Raw genomic sequence first — 26927 nt, forward strand, 5'->3', positions numbered from 1 at the left:
ATTATGAGCATCATGAATTGGCTGGAATCTTGTGTGGCCCTGGTTTTCCCCTGAAATGAGACCTGCGTATGGACACCTGCAAGGATCAAGCCTAATTTGCCACTTTGCCAGACACCCTGTCTTCTCTTTGCAGTCTGCATTCTCATCTCCTGGCTCACCAAGACACATGCCCATACGATGACGGGAACATTCATCTAACTCCTCTTATACAACTGCACATTCTTGTACATGGTGTACAAAGAACTCTAATGAGGGCATTTGCTGATTTTCTTCCCTTTTAGGGTTGACCACAATTAAGCTTATACAAAAACATTTTTATCTTCAAATTGTCAGGTCAAGAAATATGTGTTTAGTATTCATCGTCCCTATATCTTCATGTGTATTCCTGGAAACATTCTTTTGAGATTCACCGTGCAAGTCTCTGAATGTTTACTTCATCTGTCCAGATAACTGCAAATGAGATCTAAGTCAAGACTTCCTACTCTGTGTGTGGCCTCCAAACACACCTCAGTTCATTCCACTAATGATTCTAATGGTTCTAGGTGGGAGCATATGGATATTCTAGTGAAAATATATCACAGCTGTTAAGAAAGAAAACAAAACAACTTCTCTTGTTGCAGTTCAGAATGTCATCTCTATGAAGTTCAGCACAACTTGTGATAGCCAAAGCACACATGGGCATCACGCTCAGCAAGAACCTTAGAAGGGTTTGATATAACATCAGGCAGTGAGAGGGAAACCCCACTTCAAGGCACCTTTGTTAGACATTAGGCTCCATTACCTTCATGCAATGCCCGGCGTGCTAAAGCCTCCAATTCTTCAAAACTGTGAAGCAGGTAGCAGTGTTCCTCCTTCGGGGTAGAAGCCATATCATTGAGTTCCCGAATGTTTCCTTGCCATATGCCAAAAGTGAAGATCTCCACACCAAAATCTCTCAGTGATGCTGCAATTGGCCTGGGATCTCCTCCATTGGAATATCCATCAGTGATGAGAAATATAACTTTGGTAGAGTTTTCTCTGGAATGACTAAGAATTTTCTGTAAAGAAACAGGGAGCATCAGTCTTAGATTGCATTATGTTGCTCACTACGTGCTCCCTTCTTATGGAAGAGCACACTTGAGAAGATCATTAGCATTTCACATCGTGGAGGAAGGGAAGCCCTGCTCAGTGAGAGTAAAACCGAAACAGACCCAGACCAGAGTCTTCCACAGAAACACAATATACCACAAAAGTGTTTAAGATGTATCATCATCATCCTCTCTATGGAGCTCACTAATGAAGAGCAACAAGTGTTTATGGGATGAATTTTTAAATGAATGTTATTATTTATTGTTAGGCTGTCTTTTATTGATTTTCAGGCTCTCATAATATCAATCAAATCTGAGTCCTAGTATTTCTCTCTATGTCTACTTCTCTATGCATCCATCTAAACCTCTGTATGATGAACCCTTAAGGCCTAATGGGAAGAAATTTTAGCAGAGTGTCTTTTCCAGAGTTAATAATGGCTGACCTGCTTCTATATTTGTTTTTCCATGGCTCCTTCAAAAATGTAGAATGGATTCAATACTCCATCTCTTCTGGACCACCCAGGATTAGCATAAAATCCGCTGTTTTTGGCGGTGTCCTATCTTCATGAGAAAACATTGATTCACTAAATCCTGCCCTGGGCTTTATTATTTTAGGACAAGTGAATTCTGTTTTACAATGTTATATGCTATTCCTTCTCCACAGATGGAAGAAAAAAAAACCCTTTTAAACAGGCATTCTATTTATTGCCATTGATGTACTTACTGTAACATCAAAACATAAAGGCTGAGAGCTCTAGAGGTGATTCTGGCATTGTTTCCAATTCACCTTCGATGATTTTCATTAGAATTGGGTAGGAAAGGTAAAGAAGTGCCAGGGTGTGTTTTCTGGCAATTGCTTAGAAGGCATTCATGTTTATTAGATAGTAATTCAAGAAACTCCGCATGTTTTCCAGTAGCTAGACAGGAAGAGCAGCAATTGTATCCTAAGCTTTATAGAAATTTAAAAAAAGAGGAACTGTGACTTAACAATAAGTCTGATTCAATTCACTTCAGGGGCCAGACTCACTATAGGATCCAGATTCCCTCAGATTGTACGATTCACATCTGTAGAAAGCAATTTCCTTTTGCATACACTCAATATTAAGTATTATAATTCAATAAGCCGTACTTGAAATTTCATTTGTGCCTGTGAGTTACAGTTAAAGATGTTAAACTTGAACTTAAAATATAGTAAACTAAAAGTGACTCCAGAAAACATCTGGAAAGCCAGCAGTTTGACAAGAGGTATTCGAACACTTCATCCCGCTCCTTCTATAAAACCAAGTGAGATCCAGGAAAACCAGCACAGATGGGAACATGGTGAAGATGGGCACAGAGGGCAGTTTGTGTGACAGAATCATGTGCAAGATGTTAAAGGACAGCCCCTAAATATGGAAACAAGGGGCCCATTTAACAGTTTCACAAGTCTTAGTTTTCAGAGTTTAAAAAGATGCCTTTTGATGAAGGACAGGATTTGGGATAAATTCTTGAGAAGTATGAGATTTTTTTTTACCCTTGAGACAAGAAATGAATCTCTGAGGACAGGGAGAGGGAAAGAATTAGAGAACAAGAGATGTTAGGCATTGCTGGGAGGTCTTGAATTCTCCACCAATTTCTCCAACCCCCAATGCAGTCACAGAAGAAGAGGTGATCACTTAACAACCCCCTAGGCATAGGGATTCATAGGTCCTCTGTCTATTGGGCTGTTCAGGATACTGGCTGTCCCACAGTAGTGCCCTTGATCATGATGACATGGGACAATGGAGCACAACTATGTAGGTGTTAAAAGAGACAGGACCTGATGAGTCCTCCATATTCCTAAAGGGGTACAGAAGAGAGAAGTCGACATCATATTAAGATCCCTGTGTTTGGCAAGGGATGGCGCCATGGACCATGTGAGCCAAAGCCAGATGGAGATGCCTCTCTCTCTGGTCACATCAATATGAAGAGGTCCAAGGAGTCCCAGGGGCACCAAAGGTCTACAAAACTAGCCAATGAATGTGCCACTGTCCAACGCTGACCGTCAGGACCAGTGATGAGACAATTGTACACCATAGAAGATGGAAGGGCAGAACATGTCAGTGCTGAGAGGAGAGCACCCCCTAAGCAGCTCTGCATAAGCGCCAGGGCTTTCACTTGACTTTGGGGAGGAAGAGAAAGAATCCTGAATGTGACTCCGTTTGTAAAAGTATTTGAGAAACTGATTTTTTGAACCTTCTTGCAAAGATCTAGAGTTTTCGTCATCAGGTGTATTAGAGTTTCAAATTGTAACACCAGGAAAATAGAGATTTTTTTTTTATAAAAATTGTTCAACAGCAGATAGTGACATATTTTATCTTTTATACACAACATCTATTCCTGATTGAACGTTGGGATATCTTGAAAGGTAGGTAGAGAATATCTTTTGGAACACTGCCTTCTCACGTATTACAAGGAAGAATATCAGGGATGGAAGAGAAAAAGATTGCTTTACATAACACCTTTGTGTTAAAAGACACGCAAAGATATTCAGAAGTGGTAGGCCCAGAATTTCAAGGGCAAGAATAGCTTCAATGAAGGCCTGGGCTTCTCCCCAAATGTGACTTCCTTGAAGGCTGTTATTTTTATCCATTTTTTTTCAATTCCTCAATATCCAGAATCTAGAATACTGCCTAACAAAGAGAAAATGGTCAATAAATATCCATCCATAAAGAGAAACCCATACCTCAGCAGTTTTTCCAGCTGCTTGGGTCAAAATCTTGTAATCATCCCTACCTCCTGTATCTTGCTTTAGAAAACTTCCCCCCAACAATTTGCTAAGATATTCACTTGTATATTATATGAATATTTAATTTTTAAAAATTCCTAAATTCACAGTTTTTTCCCCTTTGGTATTAATTTTACCTTTATTTTTATTTATCTGGATAACTAATTTTTGCAAAATGATTTACTGATTTATTCATTCTTTCCTTGGTTGTAGTCTGTTTTTTTTTTTTTTTTAAACCTACTTGTCTGTTCTCGGCCAATATCACATGTTTTCAGGTGCTATAGTTTTGTAGTATTTTTTTTTCATATCTGGTAAAGAAAATACTCATCTTTTTTTTTCTCTCTCTCAAAATGTTTGAGGTTTACCTTAAAATGTTTCTTTTCCAATTGAGCTTGAGAATTGTCTTATAACATTCTTCATTAAAATTTTCCTATCTCATCATTTGACCCAATAACCCACTTCTAGGAATCCATTCCAAAGACACATTGGAACATATCCACAAAAACAGAAGCAAGGACCAGCCTCAGTAGAAAGAAGCATCTTTAAAGCCCTGATGATTGTCCCCAAATGTCTCTGCCCACCAGAAGGAGCCAAGAATTCTTGAAGAAATGGTTTATTTCAGGTTCAGGTGAGAAATGGACAACATGAGCTTCAACAGGCTTTCATGACAGAAAACCAAGAAGCTGTTAAAAGACTTATCCAGGGTTGACCAGAGAGGCCAGGAACTAGCCAGAAGAGTCTCCTGTGTATGTATGTATATATTTACATTTTTACAAATTTACATTTTTACATATTTACATTTTTAGTTAGTATACATTGGGGTGGGGAGTCCTATAATATAAACAATAATCAGAATGAACCGAAATACACAAACATTCACACATATATTTGTTATTTTTCATTTAGTACCATCTCTGGGTAAAAGTCCAATGATCTGATATGGAGGACATGAAGTAAGATGTTATTTAATTTGTATTTGAAATCATCCTTTTCCATATTCCAAGGGTGAGTCCCAGTTTTAATACTCTAAGATGTGCAAGCTGTGCTTCCATGTCCTTGTTCTTGATTAAATCACGAATTCTTTTTCCTTCTAGCTGCTCCACTCAGCAGGCGTAATCTCACCTCCATGGACATTCTACATTCCCCTTGTGCTTACTATGAATTATGTCTCTTCTACAAGGTCATGGGAGTTAACAATCATCAAGACACTAAAAAGTGAGACTAATAATGGAAAGGAGAAGAGGGGGGAAATGTAAAATTTCTTTTTAACAAGGTATTTCAGCAATACTGAGAACAAAATCCAGGTTCTTGTGCATGCTAGGTGAGTACTCTCCCCCTGAGCTACATCCCCAGCTCCTTTCCCTTAAATTTCATTTTGAGACAGCGTCTCACCAAGTTGCTGAAGCTGACTTTGATCTTGCAATCCTCCTGCCTCACCCTGCTGAGTAGCTGGAGTTACAGGCATAGGCTACCACGCCTGGCTTTCAGTATGGTATTCTTGATAGTGTCTGGCAAAGAGTATGTGCTCATAAATATCTATTTGATGAATGAATTAATGAAAAAATGGAGTGAATAAACACTTAAGACACTGGAGAGAGTTGAGTGAATTAAAAGAAACATTTTCAGGTAAACCACATTTTAAGGTAAACTACTATTCTGTGTGCACCTGTGTGTGTGATGTTTCCCATAGTTGTATATAAGAAAGGTAAAATTTTCTTTTTGAGCCTTTATTGTCCTTCTGAAATAAATGCTCTCTTGGAATATCAATCTTAGCTCATGTCAATAACATTCCTTAACATCCAAGTTAGGATTAAACAGAGATTTCTTCCTATCCTATACGTTATACACAGAACACTCCAAGCTGTGATTCTGTTTTCCTTCCCTTCTTACAGAGAACTGGTAAGTATTTACAGGAACCATTAGATCTGTTGGCAAAACAGATATATTAAGCTTAAAATAGCAAGAAGAATGGCAGGACTAGTAGTTCAAGCAAAGAATTACACAAGATCTGGGTTTGGAATGTTCTTTAAAGATAGGGGAGGGGTGGATGATTTACTGAAAATAATTCACAGTCCCCCCAACTTTGTGCTTCATCATGCTTGAATTAAAACATAATCCAGTAAGGACATTTTTTTTTATACCAAGACTGAAGAAGTAAATGGTTCTGTGGTAATGTTTGTGGAACGTGGTACAAGCTTGGCACTTTTCTTTCCAGTGTTCCTGAAATAGTTTACATCATCTGCTATCCTGGCTGAGGCATTTCAGAAACAGAAAATTTCTGGTTCAGCATAGTGAATGAGGCAAATGCTTTGCTGGCAAAGAAAAATTCAACATGGACTTTGTATGGCAAAAGGTTATCACCATCTGTATTGTATCAAGTCCCTGATGAGCTTGTATAAATATCTGGCAGGGGAGTAAGTCCAGCAAAAGTCATTAGAATGATAAAAATGCAGGATTGTGTAACAGCGTTCTAACAACCGAGATCCATCACCATTACACAAGACTGCACCTCCACCCCCACCCCGAGTCAGGCCACAAGAGAGCTGTTTTGAAAAATGGTCTTAAGAAGAAAGTCAGAGGTCACAACAAGTCTGGAATGGGGACAGGATTTGCTCTTGGCCTGCAATAATTAAACTCCATGCAGATAGAATGTCAACTACGACATGGCCTTAGCTGCAGTTGCCCACTGTCACCAGTCTTGATGAGGAATACTAACTAGAGAAGGTAACTACCTCTCTTTTACAGAAATTGTTACTGTGACCTAATATCCACTGCAATCCTTTCAAGCTACTTACCAAGGAGCAGAAAATTAGTAAACTAACTATTCCAACTTATTTTCACATATTCTTTTCTTTGTTAGGAAATGTTAAGGACAAGCAAGGCATCAGAACTTACAATATTTTCCTCACCTTTCACATTCTAGAATTTCACTAATCTTCATCTGTTATCATAGTTAAAGTTTTAATTTGAATATTTATGTTTTCCAATTCAAGAGAGATTCATTGTTTTATATTTTTTAAAACTATTTATGGAAAAAGAAGTTAATCCTACTTTCTTTTGGATCTGGTAGCAATATCTCAAGCTTTTCTTCCATGTCTGTATTGGTTTTGTGGAAGGGTATTTTCTTCCCTTCTACTTCTGGTTTAGAATTACTCTTGGTATTGAACTTTATTTTTCCTGGCATAATATTTCTCTATCTTGTTCAGTTCTCTTCTTTATTCCTTCCAGTTTTGGGCCAGTTTTGTTTTAATTTCAGTTTGTTGTCTATCCCCTTATTTCTTATCTCTAGTTCAGTGTTTTATTTATTCATGTCAAGTGCATGTAATTAACGCTTTCTAGGAATTAGTTCTGCTTTTCAGAGTGAAATCTTATACTTTATCTTACATTCTATATTTTATCAAACAGAAATATTCAAAGAAGTCAAATAGAGTGGAAGATTTTTCTTTCTTTTCCTTCTGTTTTTCTTCATCCACGAATAAATAAGTATAGCCAAAGTGTTTGCAGCAAATGATAAATACGCGAGTAAAATAAGTGTTGGAACCCATGAGTGTAAAATTTGTTATCTATTATGATTATTAAAATGAACTGATAACTTACCCAAATGATCATCAAAAGAAGTTAAAAATAAGCCACATGCTGTGTTTGTTTAAAGAAGAGGGCTCAGGTCAACACTGTCCAACAGAACTTTCTGTGATGATTGACAGGTTATCTATTAAGCTCAATACAGTGGTCACTTGCCACATGTGACTATGGAGCATTTGAAACGAGTCTGTTGCAAATGAAGAACTAAATTCATAATTTTATTTAATAATTTTAATTAATTTAGATTTAAGTAGACAAACGTGGCTAGTGGCTAGAAGACTGGATAGTGTAGGTCAAGATCATAGTAGCCTCATACTCTGAATTTTAAAAAAAATGTCTAGAGCAGGCCTATGAAAATATTCTGTAAATCCAATCAATGCAAAATCAATTTGAGGATTTAGAAGAGGACATCATTTAATACTGAAATAGGAAGGAAATAAGCATAATGAAATGATGCTTGTATCACTAGAATTTAGAAATTCAGAGCCTCTATGAAAACAAGAACTGAAATCCACAGAAAGAGAATAGGCTAAGATGAAAAGAGAGATGTACACGAGGAGAAGGATTTGATAAGAAAATAATGCAGGGAAACTCAAAATAGAGTGAACAACTTGGAAATCCACATTGTTCATAAGAGATAAAACGTCAGAAATGCAAACCATAAAAGTTAGCCAAAATTTTAGTATAGAAAGTTGATGACCAATCTCACTGACAAACATAATTCTAAATAAATACCATCAAACTGAATTAAAATAATATTCAAATACTTTTCCCTTATATATGATAAAGCTTATTTCTCAAACTGGATTAAAATGACTAAGTCTAACTTTATAACACAATCATCGCAACACAATTGTTGTCCTAATGTAAAAAAGGTAATAACCTTTTTTTGCTGGGGGTGCCTACTAGGGATGGAATTTAGGGGCACTTGACCATTGAGCCACATCCCCATCCCTATTTTGTATTTTATTTAGAGACAGGATCTCACTGAGTTGCTTAGCACCTTGCTTTTGCTGAGGCTGCCTTTGAACGTGGGATCCTACTGTCTAAGCCTCCCGAGCCCCTGGGATTACAGGCATGCACCACCACACCTGGCCCAAAATGCTAGGTTTTTTAGTAAACAAAAATACAGGAATAATATGATAAATTATCTATATTAAAGTAATGGAAGGCATGCTCAACTGTTTTAAAGAAAAGACTATTTTCCAAGAATGCAAGGAATCTCCCAATATTATCTGCCTCTACCTTTTAGTTATTCAGAATTTAGATAAAAGTTTGATCCTCTTTGAAACTTTTCTAATTTTTCTAATGTGCATAAAATAAACCCTTCTCATTGCGCCCACTCACGTTCCATTTCACAAACCCATATAATTATAGTTAAGGCTATGTGTCTGACTATATCCCAACCTTGTTTGCAATGAATTTTCTTGCGGGACAGACCTTAACCCTTATGCTATTGATGATAAAAATGACTATGAAACCAGTGAATGAACAAATAAACAAATGCCACCATTTTCATTAGCTATTTAATTTCATTAGCAACATACAGAATAAAAAAATAAATTTGGGTCCAAAAATTGTGGTTAAGGTAAATTTTGTTCTGCAATCATGAAATGAAAACTCATAAATATCACATATATACTTATTTCATCAAATCCATATTGAATCACTATTATATGCCAGGTGCTATGCTAGGAACTTCTAGTTGCATTATTTGATGATACAAAAGAAACATTAACTGAAACCAAACAAACAAACAAAACAACATCAAAACTATAAGTGGGAAGTGTGCTCTGCAGTAACCGAGCTTTCCCATTTATCTTGTAATTTCAAATGAATCACGTTTAATAAGTCTCATTTATTTTAAGTATTTACTCAGGCTTCATAGACTGAAATTCTAGAAGGGGAAAAAATGTTGGCTTGAGTAACATTTAGGCTATTTATGACAGGCGAGCCAAATCAGAGAACCAGAGGGTCAAAGAGGAACTTAGTCTCAGATTTATGGTTACAGAGTTCTTCCACCCACATACATGCTTTAGTTATTAAACATGGACATAGATCATTTTGAAATGCACCCATAGGGACAGTATATCAAATTGGAAAATGGTGTGTACAGGAGTTGATGAGTGGCAGACTGAATCCAGACTGTAAAAAAAACCCAATAGAACAACACGCAAGGACCAAACAAATTTCCATTCATGCCAACTTTCACCATCCATTCTCTAAACCCACAGGGAAACAAGAAAATTTGGATAGCAAAAGTCAAGTCATCAGAATCCAAATGAAACTATGATGCCAAATGACATATCAATCTTAAAAAAATCAAACCACTAATTTGCTACCAATAAAAACCAAATTAAACTCTATTATTAATATCATTATAAATAACTATGAAATAATTTCAGTTGACATGTTAAATCCTACACCATATGACCAGCTAGCATTTAGCTCTCAGAGTCAAAGGCATGGAGTTAGTTCACGTGCCTCACATCAAGAGGTTAAAGGAGAAAGTAAATAAGATAATCCCAAATTGTACAAATATCATTTGGTATCTGGACATCTGTTTATGATTTTTCAAATAAATTAGGCAAAGCGTAGAGAAGTATTACTTAATATAAAATAGCATTATCATAAAACAATGGCCCAAATCATGCTTGAAGTATCTGAAGTATCTGTGTAAAATTCAAGAACAAGGCAGGAAGCCCATCACTTCAATGTAAGAGTACTATCAATATAATAAAGCAAGAACCACATGTAAGTATAATAAAAACTAATCATATTTCAGATAAAAGAGAATTAAATTGAAAGAAATAGAAAGGTATTGAGAAAGATTTATGTATAAGACTATTTTAACTATACAATTTTATAGTAATAAGTGATTACTAAGAGATTTAAAATATGTCTATGCAATAACAAATACTTGAAAAATAACTTTAGAAGAACTTCCTTAAATGGGAATATTTTCAATATGCAACTTTAAAAATTATAGAGCACGCCTTTTCTTCTTACCACCTATAATTATATATGTCTTCACACGCATATATAAGAGGGTAAGAAACAAAAATTTTACCTAAAACTATTGATATTATTTTTATAGTAATAAAAATAAGCAAAGGGTATTTTTAGGCACTTGCTAGGTAAACGCTCTATCACTGAGCCACACCCCCAGCTCTCTCTCTGGGTATCTTTATTCACTCTCCTTAAATTGGTGGGATTTCTGTTGTTCTCTATGCACAGTTCTAGCTCTGCATATCCTAGCTACTGGTTAAAAAAAAAAAAAAAAAAACACCATCCTAAAACAAAACAAAAATTTACTCTCTCTAAGCTCCTTATGCCCTAATCAAAATTGCTAGGAGGAAGACTATAGAGGATCTATCTCAACTTCTGGATTGGGACTCTCAATCTAAACAGAATCATTAGAAAAGAAATGTGGTTAAGATATGTATTTTTATCTTATTATGAGATATTTTAATGACCATGAAGGAGAAACTTAGTAGGAGCTTAGAGTATGTGAAGGACACATAAAATCTAACTATTGTATTAGAAATATTTAGGCTTTAGAAACAACCCAACTCTAGAACAGTTTTAAAAAGCCAAATATATTTCAAACCAAATCTACTGACACATGGCGGATTAAAGGGGATGCGGTTGAAGGGAGATTTTAAGTTCATGAACTTGTTGTGTATTTTATTTGTCATTTTAGGTTTATCAAAGGAATGTATTTATTTTGTGACACTTATTAACATTCCAAATTATATTTAAAAATTTTGTTTTTTTTCTTTTTTTTTGTATTGTTTGTATGAAGAATCACATCAATCATGAGAGAGTGAAGGATTCTGTTTATATCTTTAAAAAACTGAAGTAAAACACTAAATGATTTAGGGTTGAGTTTTGTTCACAAATTAGAAGATTTATTACAGTTTGAGCATGTCTAATTCAAGAACACAAAATCCAAATGCTACAAAACTGAAATTTTTTGAGCATCAACCTGATGCCAGAAGGGGAAAATTTCTTGCAATTAAACTTCATTTTATGCACAAAATTATTTAATATATTGTATAAAATCAACTTCAGTCTATGTATATGAGATGTATTTAAAATGTACATGAATTGGGTACTATCTCCAATACATCTCTTTATATATACACAAATATTCAAAAATCAAAAAATCAAAACCACTTCTAACCCCAAACATTTTGGAAAAGGAATATTCAAACTGTGTATGTATTTAAATTATCAGTAAATGATTGTAGTGATACATACATTTTCATTCAAAAGTGTTGACTTTTACTATTGTTTCAAATATAGTATAGTCTGGTGGATTAAACAATCCATAAATAGTTACCTGTTTGCTTTTTTCTGACAGTTGTCTTTAAATATGCATTGAATATACACCTAGTTCATTACCTATAGTACTTGAATAGTTTTCTAAATATTGATGATCATAAAGCTGATTGTTAAAGCAAGTTTTTTTTTAATCTGAAAAAAACTAAAATAGTCAAAATGGATTTGTCTGTTTGTTTGTATGTGAAATAGAATGGCATATTAAAAAGCAGAAAGATGTACAGAAATTGGGTATCCCAGATTAGGATAAATTGAATTTAGTTGGAAGACTAAGTTTTTGAACTGAGATTTGGCATCTACATTTATAAAGTCAAATTTAGGCTGTGTGATTGAGAGTGGACCTTAAGGCACCGAGTACTAAAACTGTGGACGTTTTTGCTTAAGTCATATTTTCATTTTCATAAAGGGTACAAGTTAGTGCTAAACTCGGATAAGGTAAACCCAGAAATTCAGAGAGTTAGATAAATGGGGAAGATGGGGAAGAGATCTTGCAGTTAGGAGATCTGCTTTCCTACTGACTCCATGGCTTGGTCTCTGCTGTAAAAGAAGGGCAACTGTTAAGTTGCACTGGATGGGAGATGCTAGCTGATGCAGCAGCTATACCATGAGAACGACACCAGAGAAACAATTCCCTGGAATGAAATGGGGAGATGATCACCTGAGATTACCAGGCACCCTTATACAGTATCCATTCAAATGACAATTTCCAAATGTTCCCTCCTCTCAGTCCCATGTCTGCTCTAGTCTGTCTTCTGTCATACACATATCTAAGTCCCTCTCAAAGGCTGCTCTCTCAGCCTCAAGAGTTTACAGTGAACATCACTATGCTGTAGGTGTCAGTGCATGCCTGCATGGAACAACACAGGGTCTACTGACAGTTTGGAGGTTAAGAATTTAGATTCTGGCTCTAACTGCCTGGATTTGAATTTTGGTTATTCAGTTGAGCAGAAGTGTGACCTTGATGTGATTTACTTTGGTTTTCTCTGCCCTAAGTACTATGGGGATAATAATAACCTGAGGAGGCCTTTGTTTTTGTGAGAATTTAATGACTTCATACAGGGAAAGTGCTTGAACGGAGCTTGGCAAGTGGTAATCCTGTCACCATTTGCCATGAGTCATCAAAGGAACTATTAGTCTTTTGCTGGACTAGGTCTATCAAGTAGATACAACAATTACAGAGTAACCAACATTTCACTCAGGCCTGTGTAGGAAAGCCAGGAAATCATGCTTGTGAAGCCTGGCAAGAGAGTACAGGGGACTGGGGAAAATTGTGACTCTAAGACCAATAACTGTACCATTCCACATGAGCCAACAAGGACTTTGTGATGCCCTGGGCAGAGGAGTAGAAAAAATAGCTACCTTTGCTGTTATGAGGACTCTAAGAGTAGTTAAAGGATGGTGATTGGAGAGGGGATATGGGGCCCAAAGCTCAGAACCACAGATTCCCTCTGATTCATTAGGTAGGCTTCTCTCCAAGGGAGCTGTAGAGTTTGCTTCCTGGACCAGATTTTAGAGGAAAAACATAGAGATCCACACCTGTCTGAGATTCTCCACAGTCTCAGACAGGTGTAGGAATTTGATCTGAAATGTGAATTTGCTAAAATTCTCCTATGGTTTTGAAAAAAATCAAGCATCCAGTATTCCATTGAGAAGCTACGACTATATTGTCTCAGCGATTTGTAAAAGAAATCAGAGAAGCACAATACTGTTCTTGGTATACTAAAATTAAAGATATATCTTTCCAAGCACTTCAAGGTTACAATAAATACCATTTTCTAGGTACCGTAGGAGATAGAAATTCAAATAAGACGTAATCTCAGTCCTCAATTAGAAGAGCAACAATAAGTGCTACAAAAGAGGTATGTACCATGAACCAGGGATCCCTATCATTTCCTTATCTAATAAAGTGTCGTCCTACAGTATTTCTGCCATGTTTTGGGAAAATATCAGGTGAGTACAGAATACTCTCCAAATTTCCGGAAAAGCACTCTACTACTAGGATTCTAGGCAACTTTATGAACTAAATTCTGATGTTAGATCTTTGTACTTGAAACTATAGGAGCAAGAGGAAATTCTGAAATAGAAAAAAGTGAAAAGAAATAAAGAAAAAGTCGTGTGTCTGGATTATCAAACCTGGCCCATGTTTGAGTCCTTTGGAGAATTCTCCCTTCTGTCTCAGCTCCTACTTCCCGTGTCACAAATACTCAATAACTTTTACTGCTGGAGTCTTCCTGCTTAGAGGGCAGTAAAGTGACTCAGGTAGAGCTACTTCCATGGTTCTTCCCCCATGGGGAAGCCACGAATCTTGCTTTGCCCAGTGTTGATAGTGCTGTTGCCCTCTGTCTCGCTTCCTATCTGCAAGGCAAGAGCTCATTGACGCCTCATCATAACCCAGACTTCTCATGCCAGCATCTGCACTTTGCTTGAGGGTGCCTAGAGACCACTCTGCCTACTTTTAGGGAATGAGGGAGTGATAGAGAATTCATGCCCAGCAGAGAGTGATCCTCCACTGACTGATTGAGGTATTCTGTTAATGCCTGAGATCTCTCACCCTTAAGTTGTAAAGCTTCTAGGGCTTGGATTCTCTACTGGCTCTCAGTAGAATTAGGTAGTGACTACCTTTTGATGTTGTCACATAACACCCTTTATAGATGTTGATTTAACATATGGGTTTTTATTAATTAGGTTAGGCTCTTTATAAATAGCCTCAATTTTGGTATCATTATTGCCAGAAAATTCCAACAATAACTTCCCGAATTCATCATTCTTGGAGCAACATTTGAAAGCCAAGTATGCATATTTTGAAAGAAAATGTGACTGAGAAGAGAGAAATCTTGGCTAGAAACAATACCGGGAAAAACACAAACACGCAAATAAAACTTGCTGAATTTCTTTCGAAGTCCATTTCAGATTCATTTGGAAAGATAAAGCCTACACAACCAGACTAAAATTGATGGAGCTATAGTCTACAGATGTAGCTAAACCAGTGTAGATTAAAATGGGACTAAGATGATAGAGATGCCCATAGAAAAATAACCATCAAAAACACTCTGGAGTGTGCCTGAATCCTCCACCACTGCCCACAGCAAGTGAACACACCAACCCCTACTGTGTAGGACAAAACTCACAATAAAAATGGAGCTTGAGAGCTAGAGAAGGAGAATTGACTATGGAAAAGGAGTTCTGAGAGGACACTATTTTATTGAGAAAAAAAACATGAGAAAAAAAATTAGGTAGTGGAAGACATCTTTCTTCTCTGAAAATAGTCTTTGATGAGCATTAACAGTGAGAATGAGAGAGTGACACAGCAATAGATCACTGCCTTTGACATGTGTTAAAAACCAAGGAGGGACATCATCTCCTGGCCTCTCAGCAAGGGGATGCTGTTATCTCCTCCATCTGTAGCCTTAACACCTGCAGTGTTCCATCTTGGCTATTGGGCTCCTCTCTTCAGAGAGCTCGCCAAGCAGCAGGAAAACTACTGACACCCATTGCAGATTTTTGTGAGTCTGAGTTCTCAACATCTAAGGTGAACTAGCAACTAAGCAAACAATGAGGTCCAGAGAGTGGTATCCTGCAACCAGCACAATCTTCAGACCCAGATAGACTCACTTTCACAGCACCTGGCATTTGACAGAAAGATTAGAGTTGTTTTGTTTCTATTTTTAAATAACAAGCTAAAGCATCATTTTGGTTTTTTTTTTAAAGCAGAGTTGCATTATGGTGTAGAATGCAAAGTGCTCATGAATATTGAAGATAAAGCTGAGAGTTAACAAGGATTTTTATACTTGAGACCAATCACTCCAATATGGGCCTCCAGATGCCCCAAAGTATGTCACCCTCCAATCACCTTCACCCAGGCAAGACAATGATATTTCATTTTCTAACAAGTTAGACATGTCCATTTGTAGCTAATTTTTCAAGTGCAGGAGAAATGAACATATTTAAATTGGCAAAGTATACTACCTATGGATAACTACTCTACATATTTTGGACGTTTTCTGCTCATTTTTTGAGTGCGTGTATTTCATGAAATTGTACTTACGTGATACAGCGCTTCATTGACTAATGATGAACACACAGTTTCGGTTCATTTAACATGACATTTATTCAATTTACTATGCTACTAAATAGTCTCTAAAATGTGGTTTTATTGACTACCACACATTGGTGTGGCTGGCATTATTTCATTAAATGCTCTTGAGTTGTTTGAACGTGGTGTTGATTGTCCCTAGCCTCTATGTGGAGTGTCACCTATCAGTTACCCTTCTAGTATGTACCTTTACAGCCCTATGTCTCACTCTTCCCTTGGGGAGGAGGGGCTCCTTGGCTCTCACCCACTTTGTTCTTTGGTGGCCCAGGAAGAGCCTCAATTTTAGAGCAGTGGGCCGACACATAGGTGGCCTCTCAGAGCCCAGCACTACATGCTCCTGCAGTGGCAAGTCTGTCTGACTGTAAGAGTACCAGTAATAGGAAACTGTGCACCTAAGCCATCATCTCCATTATCTGGAAATGAGGTCATATTTAATTTTTCTGTTGTTATCATATAACTTAATTGACTCAGAACTCAGGGGAGGTAAAGAAAGGTGTAATTCACTGGGCCTTTCAAAACACAGCCATATTGTTTCTAAAAAAAAAAAAAATCCAATTCCAGGTAATACTAAGATGGATATTCTTTTACAGGAATCTTTGCATCTCGGTTTGTGTTCTTATGAGAAATTCTTTGATTGATAAATACTTAATTTTAAGATTTCTACTCATACTACAAACATACTGACAATTTACCATATGGTTCTAGAAACATGCTTCCAACTCTAAATATACAGGCAAATTGTGAATGCTTCATGAGCTTGGAGAAAAAAGCTCATTTCTCTTCCTTAAGAGAAAGCCCTTAAAGGCACAAAAAGGAATGGAAATACTTGGAAAAAGGTCTAGCTTGCTGAGGGATGGGACATTTACTCTGATAAATGCAAGGAAGTAAGATACAGAGACACCAAGGCTTACAGGAGAAACTAGTGAGTATTTGAGTTTATATATGATAAAATTAGAAATGTGTATATTTTAATCACACACACACACATACACACACACACACATACACACACATATATATATACTTTAATATCTTTGAAATTAGAAATTAAACAGATAAACAGTCATAATTTGCATTAGCAGCCAGTATGTCCTATATCCAGGTGTTGCAGAATGGGGATTTAAAAATTGAGGTTATTAAGAATATTTCAACAGGAATTAAGAAAATAATTCATTTAACTCATGTATCTCGAAATATACACTGGCAATAACTTACAAGTAGAAAAATGTCCAATTTGGTATTATTAACTTCATTTAGTATAAATGACTCAATCATGTGATAAGTCCTTTCCTTAAAAACATTTTTCTCTATCTTGTTAAGGAATTTTCCTAAATTTCAAATCACATTTATCCACATGAATCAAGATAGCTTTTACTATTTTGATGCATAGTAATTACAGTCTATCATCAAGTGTTTAGCTTTCATATATAATATAGCTATGAAAGATACATATATATGTATGTACATATAGTATATATGTATGTATATATGCATATATATGGACACACACATATTTATATACACACACACATATATATTATATCTAAATTTGAAAATCTTGGGGTTTTTTTGTTGTTTGTTTTTGTTGTTGTTCTTAGGGATCAAAACCAGGGCTTCTTGCATACTAGGCAAATTTTCTACCACTGAGCTATATCCCATCCCTAAATTTGAAAAAATTTTGTTCCTTAACTCATTATACAAATAAATCACTATGAGAAAGACTGATAGCAAGAAGGCAAATATCTTTTTAAAAAATTGTTATGGTTTGGACATAAAGTATCCCCCAAAAGTTCATTTGTGAGACAATACATGAGAGTTTAGAGGTAAAATGATTGGGCTGTGAGAGCCTTAACCTAATCAGTGGATTAATTCCCTGATGGGATTAACTGGGTGGGAACTGAAGGCCGGTGGGGAGAGGCTGGAAGAGATGCACTTTGGGGATGGCTTTGGGGTATATCATGCGAGCCACTTCCCTCCACGACACTCTTCTGCCTTGATGTTCTGCCTCACTTTGAGCCCCAAGGAATGGAGCTGGTTATCTATGGACTGAGACCTCTAAAACTGTGAGCCTCTAAATAAACTTTTCCTCCCATAAAATTGTTTTTGTCAGGTCTTTTAGTCACAGCAGCGAAAAAGTGTCTAAAACAAAAATCTTTGCATAAAGTTGGTAAGAAAATGCACCTACTAATATTTTGCAGATTTCATTTTCTACTACCACTCATTCTAATGGAAGCACTATAATAACATTCATGGACTACAGAATAACTCTCATGATTAAAAAAACAAACACAAAAAATTAGCCTCTAAACCAGAGCAATTTACTCTCCTAAAGCAGACTCTTTGCCAGAAATTCATTCTTCCTATGGCCTGGGGAGATGCAGAGAACAGTCTTTAAAAATCTATGGGCAAGGTAGAAACAATATATAACAGAAAATTCCTTTTAATGTAGAGGTCCTTCAATCTGACAGCTTACTTGAGAAAAGCCAAGGAAAAACCAATGTGCTCATGAGAATTGTTCATTTATTTGCAAATTAACAATTCAATATTAATTTTATGTTTACTGTGAGATTCACAATTTCACTTTCAGTAAACGCTTTTATTTGTGAGTGAATCACATATTATTTAGAAGCTTCTGGGTTCTGGGAAACTATTGTTTCTGTTACCAATATTTAATTGAATTTCTCAGGAAATTCAATAGTTTTTACTAAAAGAAATAATAGAATCTGGAACAATGACTATTTTTAGTTAGGCAAGGCTCAACTCTTCCAACTTGATCCCGACCAGGCCAATACCATGTGAGGGAGAAATAGGGTGTTCTAGTCATTGCCCTGGGCACACTCACTTTTCCTAACACACTAGTATGACAAGACCTCATGTTACCTACTCTCTCCTCTCCTCTCCTTCCTTTTCAGCAATAAAGTTCCAAAAACAAATGGTGGGCACAAGCCCGAGCATCTCCCAAGGAGATCTAGATGGAAGCATTTTTTTGAAATGCCAGAGTCTCCTTAAATAGAGTATGACTCTCTTCTCCTTTTGCTCTCACTGGGATATGGAATGAGTTTCTGATGGTAGGAGATTCAACAGTCATTTTAGACCATGATATGACCTGAAGATGATAGAGATAGGTTAAAAGGAGGGATGTAAAGACATCATAGATCTGCCCTATTAGCTCAGAATTTTTTACTCAGGGCTTAATTTGAGAGAGAAATAAATATTCATCAGGCTTAAACCAATGATACTTTTTAATTTTTCTATTAATTCAGCTAAATTTACTCCTAGCCAATTCGTTGAGTTAAAAAGGAAGCTCAGAAGACAAACTAACTATATGTATATTTTTGGGCCAATTGTAATGCTCCCATGGGAAGGTCTGATGACTAAGAGAATGGCTTTGCATCTTACGTGACACTGTTCAGCCCTGGAAATGTAATCCCTTACTTTGCCCTAACTTTGAGACAGATCAACACACAGAAGTAATACAGTAAAATGTGGTGGTGGGGTCGTGGGAGGTGCAAGGCTAGGTGACAACTCAGAAGACTTTTGGCATTTACTTAATTTTGTGATTAGTGTTTAGTTACCAAACTTCTCTACCTCTGCTGCCTTTGCTGCAAATCTGAGGCAAAAATCATAATATGACAGCACTTTGTAAATTTTAAATCACTTTACAAAATAAAGGTTTGTCTATTCAAGAATGAGTGCTTTTAATAATGCTATTTCATGATTACTATGAAGATCAATCCCCTCTGAGTGCATTTGTATTACTACTTCATTGGTGGAGAACTTCCCTACCCTTCCACCAGGTAGGAATCTGTTAGCTGGGAAGCAGGACACAGCAAGATCTGTCTAAACATTCAGTCAATGCATTTCAGCTGACTGTGCTATAATACCTGCAGCCAATAATGATAAATATCTTTAACAGTAGCAGGGCTATGCATTCTTAGTTCAGACCACAGTGTCCAGGATGCACCAAATAACAGAACTAGTAAACAAAATATATGCAAATGCTAGATCAAGAAGAAATTGGAATTTGACTTAGAGAATTATTTGCTCACTCTCTTCAAATTAAGAATTTCAGTACCAGGTTTTGCCTCAGAAATATACATGAGGTCTACGTCTACTTTCTGTCCTGATGATTCATTGATTTCATTCCATTCATGCTTCTGATGTTCTGATGGGATTATAAAAGAGGTTCCTATATAAGACCAAGGCTGGTGTGAGAATGACTTAGAAGCTAAAGGAGCACAAAAGAGAAAATGTATTCAGAGGTACATTTAGAAATACAAAAGAAATTAGCTTCTGCAACAGTGAGCAACTATTGACATCAAAATCATGCTCTGAGTTTGGAATGACTGAATCCTATGAGCCCCACATCTTCCTATGGGAAAGGAGAACACAATATTCCTTATTCTTTTAGCACTTGGGCCACTGGAAAGGCAACTACAGAATGTCCAAAGGCTAGCAGTCTATCATATGAGAAGAAAAAATAAATAAGGTCTTAATTTCTTCATTGGGATTTTAATCTAGCAGCATATCACATATCTTCAGGTTTTGTTATAAAACGTAAAAATGAGGACTTTATTCCCATGAGGCTGAGAGAGGATTACTCTCTAGGTAAAGGTGTAGCTGTGCACCAGTGTGGCCATATCATATCATTCCCAGTCTTCTGGCCGTCTGAAGCTTGGGATTTTGGTAAGATAGCACATTCCTCATAGGAGGATCATATTTATGAAACAATGAGGAAAGCTGATGTTTTTTTTTTCCAAAGGAAGCTTCATATTATACTTATTTAATAGATATTTAGCAAAGCAAAATGGGAATGAGGGGTTCTGATAACATTTTGATGTGAAATTCTTAGGAAACCGAGAGCCTAACTTTTGTAGCGGGGCCAATCCAAAACATACAGCTTAGGAAAGGCAATTTCTAAATACATGGCAGAAAGAAAAAAACAAGAAGAAAGGTTGTTATAAACAGTTCTTCCCCAGAAAGAAAAAGCTGACAAATATCACATTAATTTCGTAAAAAATTTTCGTGTAATTAAGTTCAAGGATAATAATAGATTTGGATAGATAATAGATAATAGATTTCATGTTTATAAAGGAAATTCTATACCTCAAGATTTTACATAAGAGGATTAAGGAGTCTGAAATAGGAAGGGTAATTGTGTGCTAGCAAATATATATCTATGTATATGTCTATGTGTTTTTCTATCTGTCTGCTTGGGGTTGTGTCAGTGTATAGTTATGTGGGCAGTTTCCAATGGAAAAGGTTTGAAAACTAATTTTTCCCCGAAAGTAAGTAATGACCTAAAAAAATCCCCTGTGATTTAAATTTCATATAAAGACCAAATGTTACCATTGTGCACACACGTGGGAATCTGATGATTTTATTTACATGATGAAATGTATGAATTTCATATCTGAAGCCAAACTACACAGCTTACTATTTTCAAATTCACTTGGCAATAAAACATGCCCATCTGATCTCAAGGCAAAAATTCATCTTCGAACTTTCCCTGACACTCTTCTAAATGTTAGTCATCTTCTGTCAGTTTCCTCGGAATACTGTATTTACTGCTGAAGAATGCCCATCCGAGCCTTGGAAAGGTTACAGTAAAGACATGTAGGTGTCCAGGTTAGCTGGGGACTGGGTCCAGCTGACCTTCATCTGTACCTTCTCACTACCCAACCAAAATGAGAAAAGAAAAATAAAGCCAAGAGGAAGTTCAGTTAACACAAACTTAGGAGAAATCTCTGCTTGTTAGATTACAAATGGATCCAGACCCAAGAAAGACACCGGGCCCTTGTTGGCCATTCTGCTTTCCATGACAGGATGTAGTGTTTGGAAGGAGAGCGCTGGAAACAGAGTAGGTCTTGAAGCCACCTCTGTGTATTTGACTCATTACCCATTTCACGGTTTTGGATCAGCATTTGCAGAACCCCCAGCACAGACCTGGCCAAACCAAACAGAAGAGCTGGATTATGGCAAAAAATTTCCCTAATACAACAGGGTTCTTTGGTGGAGGGGGCAATGAGTGGCCCTAAGAATAAGGCCAACCATCAGGGCCTCAAGAGTACTCAGAATGGAGGCCAGCTGAGGGTAGGAGCCTGCAAAACAGAGCTCTGCTGCTCTGCAGCTCCTTCCACGAAAAGAGAGCAATTCTCGGTGGTTTTTTCATCTATGAAAGGCAAAGCCTTTAAAACTTCATTAAAAATGAAAAAACCCCAGAAATGAGAGAAAAAAACAGATTTACCAGATTGATAAAAAATAATAATAATAGATACCATTATCCTGAACAAAATTAAAAGGGAGACAAAATGCTGAAAAAATTTTGCCACATAATTGGTAGCTGAGGCTTGTTATCCTCAAGAGTCAAAGAGTATTTGCAAATCAGTTAGAAAAAGAATCGGCACCAAATGAAAAAGGGATAATAATCTCAAAATACTTTCATGATTATTTCAAAACAAAGTGCTCTATATGACCATAATGTGTCGGGGGAAATGTTCAACCCCACTAACAGGGAAATTAGGAAGTGCAATTTAAGATGGAATTCCATTTCTCACACATAAAATCGGGGAGCAGGGATCAAATGATACTAGCCTGTGTTGACCAGTCTGCACCCTGGGTACTGACAGCCACTGCATGTGAGAGTGCTGCAGAGTAACTTGGCACATATATTAAAGACTTTAAAAAGGTACTCATTTTTTGATATAATAACACCACTCCAAAAATTTACGAAATGCAAAATCTTTGCGGGCAAAGATTTAATCAAACCATGGTGTTTGTAACAGCCTAAATATATAATATTAGATAATTATATGATAAAATAAAGGCATGTTCTACAGTGGAAATCTGGGTGACCATAAAAATAACAATAGAGTAGAAGTGTATTTCTTATGCAAAGAAGATTGAAAAAAAAATATGGTGGAATAGAAAGCTACAAGAGAATATACAATTCAATCCCTTTCTGGATGAATGTTATTTACGCATGGTGTTTGCATGTGTATGAAAACATTCCCGTTATCTACACAACTGTAAAAAGTTAAGACAAGTATAGACCAAAATATTCCAGTATAATTTACAGGATTTTTTTCTGATTATTTTGTTTCTTTCAATAAATATTTATTACCCATAAGATAAAATGTATTCTAAAAGAGATAAAGAAATGAATCAAAGAAACTTCAACAAGTATCCAGAGTGCTGAGTGCAGTGGTGCGTGTCTGTAGTCCTAGCTACATGGAAAGCTAAGACAGGAGGATCTCTTGAGCCCACGAGTTTGAGGCCAGCCTGTGGACACAATGGTTTCATTTTGAGGAGGAGGGCCAAATCCATTTTCAGAAAACATAAAAATTGATAATATTTGGATACATCAAGAAAAATTATTTATCAGAAAACTTGGAATGAAACCACCATCTGACTCAGTCATCCCACTCCTTGATATATACCATAAGGACTTAAAATAAGCACATAACAGTGACACAGCCACATCAATGTTCATAGCAGCTCAATTAATTAATAGCTAAGCGATAGAGCCAGCCTAGGGGCTCCTCAACAGATGAATGGATAAAGAAAATGTATATATTCATAACAGAATATTACTCGGCCATAAACAAGAATGAAATTAAGGCATATGCCTGTAAATTGAACTGGAAACTATCATGCTAAGTGAAATAAACCAATCCTGAAACACCAAAACTGAATGCTGTCTCTAATATGTGATGCTAATATACAATAAGTGGGTGGGGAGGGAAGAATAGAAGTTCATTGGATAAGGAGAAGGAAGATGATGGGAATAGGAAAGACAGTAGAATGAATCAGATATACTTTTCTTATGTTCATATATGATTACACACCCAGCATAACATAATTTCACATCATGTACAACCACAAGAGTGGGATCCTAATTAGAATAAGTTATACTCCATGTATGCGTAATATGTCAAAATACACTCTACTATCGTCTAAAAAGAATAAAGAAAAGAAAAATTATTTAAAATATAATTTAAAAGATGATATTTATGAATGGTAATAGATGTTATATTTAGGTCTCAATCTGAAAAATACATGTAGAACTTCATTTCTAAAAATCTACAACATTATTGATGGATATAAAAAGAACATGTATAAATGGACTAACCATACTTTTAAACTGGAAGTAATACTAAAAGCAAAATCCTTACTTATTTCATTTGTAGTATATAAAAATGAATATTAAAATCACATTAAGTAAAAAAAATGGGTGAAGTTAATCAAAAGGAATATTTGAGAAAAAGAGAATTTATACTATCAGGTATTTAAATATGTTGAAAAGTAACAATAACTAAGTCATTTGGGGGTAAGCTTAAAGATAAGATAGAGAGTAGGATGAAACAGAGCTAAGAGGAGACCAAATATCCATAGACTTTTACTATGTGGTAAAAGAGGCATTTAATTAAATGGTAAAAGGATGAATGTCTATTGAGCAAATAGTGCTTGGACAACTGATTAACTGTTTATTTAGAAAACATAGATATCTTTGTCATTTCATGCCCCCAAACAAGTTTCAGATGGGAGAAACTATTAAAAGAAAATTATTTTTCCAGTTTGTGATATAAGCAAGTCATTCTAACAAATCAGCAAATATAGCATCTTAAGAATAAAGATTATTTGAGCATTTAAGAATTAAAATAATACCTCCAATGATTATTCATTGTCATATAATGAGCTGGAAAAAGTAATCTGCAGCACATACTAAAAGGGTTACAGGCCTTACTACATAAAGAGTTTTTATAAATCATTAAGAACAACAAACAAACATAATTGCATTGGCAAAAAAGTAAAAATCATGGCCTGGTAATAATCAAAGGGAAAAATGCAAATAAATGCCCAGTAAGTTTAGAAGTGTGAATATTCATCCTGAAAAAAATCAAATCAAATTTTCTAAAATGATGCCTCTAGCAACCTTATCAAAATGGCAGAATATTTTAAAATGATAGTATATTATATTGATAAACATGTAGCAAACTTATTGCTTTGATACTCTGCTAGAGAAGTTGTAAATTTACACAACTCTCTAAGGGAGGAATGGGAAATATGTATCAAACAGTTAAAAATGTTCATATGTTTTAATTCAGGAGGTCGGGAATTTAGAAGTATTTCCTGAAGAAGGACTACAAAGATTCGTGTCCAACACTAGTTGATTGGTAAAATAAACTGTGGCACGTGCCTGCAAAGGAATAGTATGCAGCTAATGTGGTACATTTTAATCATGATATAACAAATGAAAATACAGGCTGCAAAACTGCAAGGTACCAACCTGACTAAAAGTATGCACGAATATACATTCGGGGAAAATGTACAGCCCCATATGAACAGTGACATTTTAAGTTTGATAGGACTATAGGCTATTTTTTCCTCTCTGTTTCATTCATTGCTCTAACACTGACTTGCCTGTATGTCAGACATATGTGTTTCAGGTTGTCTTCACCTATGTATTACTTTGTAATTCGAGAAGGAGATACCTTTTGTTAAATTCCCTCATGCAAGACTGACTTCATCCTGATGCTAAAAAATTTATTTATAAGGTACTTGAGCAAAATCAACGACGCGCACTTTGTATTATAATGACTTAAAAAGAATTTAAGAAAATATTCAGATCACTTCACCTTTAGAAACATTTTGCAAACCAAACTCACCTGTCCCACCTTGGATACAGTCTGTTCCTACAAGTGTGAATGTAGGTAGCGACTTAAGGGTCCCTTCCTAACAGGATCTCCTCCAAAAGGGACCATTTAAGGAGCCTGACATCTTATCTTGCTAAGTATTTAAAATTCATTATTCCATTGGACCCCCACAACAACAGAAGAGTAGTGATAGCTCTGGGGACGCTTGGCCGTTGGCAGGTTATGCCTTACCCAAGACGGAACCCGGGTGGGCGATGGGCAGGCGGCGGTGGGTGGGAAAGGCCCAGGGTTCCAAGGCCGGGGCGGGGAGGGGCGGGCGCCTTACCGCGGCTTGCTGGAAGGCGCCCTTGGTGTAGGTGCCGCCGCCGCGGTAGGTGATGGCCGGGATCTCGCGGCTGAGCAGCGCGCACTTGTGCTGGTGCGCGCGGCTGAAGGAGATGTAATCGACGCGCGGCACCACGTTGTTCTTGGACGAGAAGGTCACGATGGCCACGCGCGTTGCCGTGGACACCACGGGAAAGTCGGATAGCAGCTTACGCACGAACTTGAGTTCGTTGAGGAAGTTGGCTTGGCCCACGCTGGACGACTCGTCCACCAAGAAGACCAGCTCCAGGCGGTCGCTGAGCTCCCGCAGCCGCCGCACGCGTCGCCGGAACGCCTGGCCCAGCCGCTCCACTTTGCTCTCCGCCGTCTCCTCGCCGGTAGCGGGCGGCGCTGGCAGGCGCCCTGGGGCCCCGGGTGCGGCTTCGGGAAAGAAGCGGAAGCTGAAATTGCGCGACGGGGACATCTGCTGAAAGGTCGCCCAGCCCGAAACGAGCGCCAGACCCCAGCAACAAAAGGCCAGGCGCGGCCACATTGCACTGGCGACGGAGCGGCCGCCCCGGAGCGCAGGCGGCGGCCGGGGCGAGAAGAGGCGCCCGGTGGCCAGGCACGCAGAGGAGCGTGCGCCGAGGGGGCGCGGGGCGGCGGTCGCGAGCCTTAGCGCCCTTTCATCTGACACTGGGGACAAAATCCAGACTCCTCTTGCAGCTCACGGGTCGGGAGGGAATGGCGAGCTCTCTACCCTCTCGCTGTCCTCTTTTTTCCCTTCCTTTTCTCCTCCTCCTCTCTCTCCCTGAAGCCTATAAAATGTTTGAAGGAAAGGGGGCAGTCAAGAAAAATCTCCCGCTTCCCTCCTTCTCTCCCCCTCTTCCTCTTCTCTCCTCCTTTCCCTCTCCACTCTCCTCTCTCCTTTCTCTATCTCTGCCTCTATCTCTCTCCTCCCCCTCTCATTCTCCTCCCGGGATCCAGCCAAGGCTCCGAGATTCCATGACACCAGAACCCCGCGTCTGTCAGGCTGTCAACATTCCCGCAGCAAGCGCACCAGTGCCGAAGCACTGATTGATCCCATATGTCTGGCAGGGGCTGCAGAGGAATTCACTGGAGATGGATCCAGATAC

General features: G+C 37.3%; 1 protein-coding gene across 1 annotated transcript in view; it reads right to left on the reverse strand.

Annotated features, from left to right (window-relative positions):
* Positions 1 to 26344, reverse strand: part of Svep1 (sushi, von Willebrand factor type A, EGF and pentraxin domain containing 1) — a 176915-nt gene extending 150571 nt beyond the window's left edge. Inside the window, exons 1-2 of the mRNA XM_026391104.2 lie at positions 25814 to 26344; positions 782 to 1037 (exon numbers count right to left, since the gene is read on the reverse strand). Coding sequence (XP_026246889.2) covers positions 782 to 1037; positions 25814 to 26344 — 787 coding nt within the window. The remainder of the gene's footprint in view (positions 1 to 781; positions 1038 to 25813) is intronic.
* Between the last annotated feature and the right edge of the window lie 583 nt (positions 26345 to 26927).

Source organism: Urocitellus parryii, chromosome 4 (assembly GCF_045843805.1).
Source record: "Urocitellus parryii isolate mUroPar1 chromosome 4, mUroPar1.hap1, whole genome shotgun sequence".
NCBI lineage: Eukaryota > Metazoa > Chordata > Mammalia > Rodentia > Sciuridae > Urocitellus > Urocitellus parryii.